We start from the raw sequence: 1,830 nt of genomic DNA on the forward strand, positions 1-1,830 counted from the left end.
ATTATTATTATTATTATGTATTCCAATCTCTCCCTCCTCCTCCTCCTCCTCTTTTAAAATGTTAATTAATAAAAACTGTTAATGTAGCAACAATCATAAGTAATGTACACTTTATAGACTGCAAGGGAGAGAGAGAGAGATAGAGGTACAGGCAGATTAGGGAATTGATAAAGAGGAAATTGATACACTACTGGCATTCTGCAGTCAACCACTTGCCAGTTTCTTTATAATCTCTTGCTTGATACTTGATCATACTTCCTCTGGCAGAGTATGATTGGTCAGTTCTTGCTAGTTGCTCCTCCTATCATCACTCACATGGCTTCATCCAACCCAAAATAAGCAGCTGTAAATAATATCGATCTTATGAAATTGGGCCTCTTGTACAATTATACATGTACTTTATAGTTCAGCTTTCATGCTTGCAAATTCAAGTTTGACACTTAGTTTGTCTAAAAATTATTAAAAATAAACAATTATATATATCACCAGTAATAATAGACACTACACTCACTAGACACTAGAGTACATGTTGACAACTAGAGGTCATTAATCTTCATAATTTAAATTAGCAATGAAAGCTAGAATGAGTCCTTCAATATGAGCCCCAATAATTCCTCCTAGAGCAGCTCCTTTAGCTGCTCCTAGTGGTCCTCTAATAACTCCTCCAGCAACAGTACATGCACCTACGACTATAGGACCTGTAACTATTCCTACTTTAACTAGTCCATTTATAGGACCTTCAACTGGTCCACTTAAATCTTCCTTCTGAGGTGGCCTATGAGGAGGGTCATCATTAATTTCATTGGGCCAGGGAACTTCTTGTACCGGTATTCCATCCTCGATTTCATCATCCATAATCCCCATATAGAGATTTTGTCATTTTTTATGTTGGATCCATATGGATTTACGGTATCCGCCCACGCAAATATTGATGTTCATCATTCATAGCAGTCATCGCTCCCTTGTTAATAATTTTCTATTGACCTTCATCCAGACATTTGTGCTCATAATGTGCTGCATTTAAAAGCCTCAAGCCTGGGTTCCTTTTACTGCACTGCTGGAAGAGATATCTATATAGCCCTCTCTCTCTCTAGTTACCATATTTCATTCAGTTGTGTAAAGATGAAGTCTGGGAAGTAGTTAGAAAAGTAAAGAAACATTTTTATCAATTTTATTATTTATTGCTGTACTGTTGTTATTATAAAATACATTCAGTATATGTCATGTACATGTAAATGAGTGGATGAGTCCTTATTGTTCTCATTAGGCGTGTGCTGATGTGTTCATGGATGTGTCTCTTGGTTGCTCATTATTATCAAGACAAGAGAGACTCACTCCAGTCTTCTTACACTTACTCAAGGATGACTCAAGATGGGTAAGAGAGAGGGGGAGATGAAGGAAAGGAGGGAGAGGGGGAGAAGTACATGTACACGGAGTGTATTCATTTGTAAAATATTGAGTAGTGACATGTGTACAATCATGATAAGAGGAGACAAACTCCAGTGTACATGTAAAAGTGGAAGGAAGAGGTTCAATTTTATTTGAAAGTAGTCAAGTGGGTTTTGTGTCCATTCTTGACCATCTTATGTACTTTGAAATGCCATACATGTACTGTAGCACTATTATGCATGTATTGTATTATGCACTGTATTTTGTACCGTAAATCTTCTAAAAATTCGACAAATTAAATTGACCTTAAAATCAGTAATATTGAAAAATTAGAGGTTAAAAATGTTCTTTTACTTTTAAATAATTTTTATTGACTAAATTAGAGGGAGGGTCATTCCAAAGTCTCAACTGCTTGGTAAGGTAGACTGAACCAAGTGGTCA

At 36.1% G+C, this 1,830-nt stretch overlaps 1 protein-coding gene across 1 annotated transcript in view; it reads left to right on the plus strand.

The window, feature by feature from the left end:
* Positions 1-1,079: 1,079 nt before the first annotated feature.
* LOC105314448 (serine/threonine-protein phosphatase 4 regulatory subunit 1-like) overlaps positions 1,080-1,830 on the plus strand; it is a 29,323-nt gene continuing 28,572 nt past the window's right edge. Inside the window, exons 1-2 of the mRNA XM_020002445.1 lie at positions 1,080-1,148; positions 1,268-1,375. Of these exons, the coding sequence (XP_019858004.1) occupies positions 1,286-1,375 (90 nt within the window). The 5' untranslated portion in view covers positions 1,080-1,148; positions 1,268-1,285. The remainder of the gene's footprint in view (positions 1,149-1,267; positions 1,376-1,830) is intronic.

Source organism: Amphimedon queenslandica, unplaced genomic scaffold (genome assembly GCF_000090795.2).
Source record: "Amphimedon queenslandica unplaced genomic scaffold, v1.1 AMPQUscaffold_12912, whole genome shotgun sequence".
Classification (NCBI taxonomy): Eukaryota; Metazoa; Porifera; class Demospongiae; order Haplosclerida; family Niphatidae; genus Amphimedon; species Amphimedon queenslandica.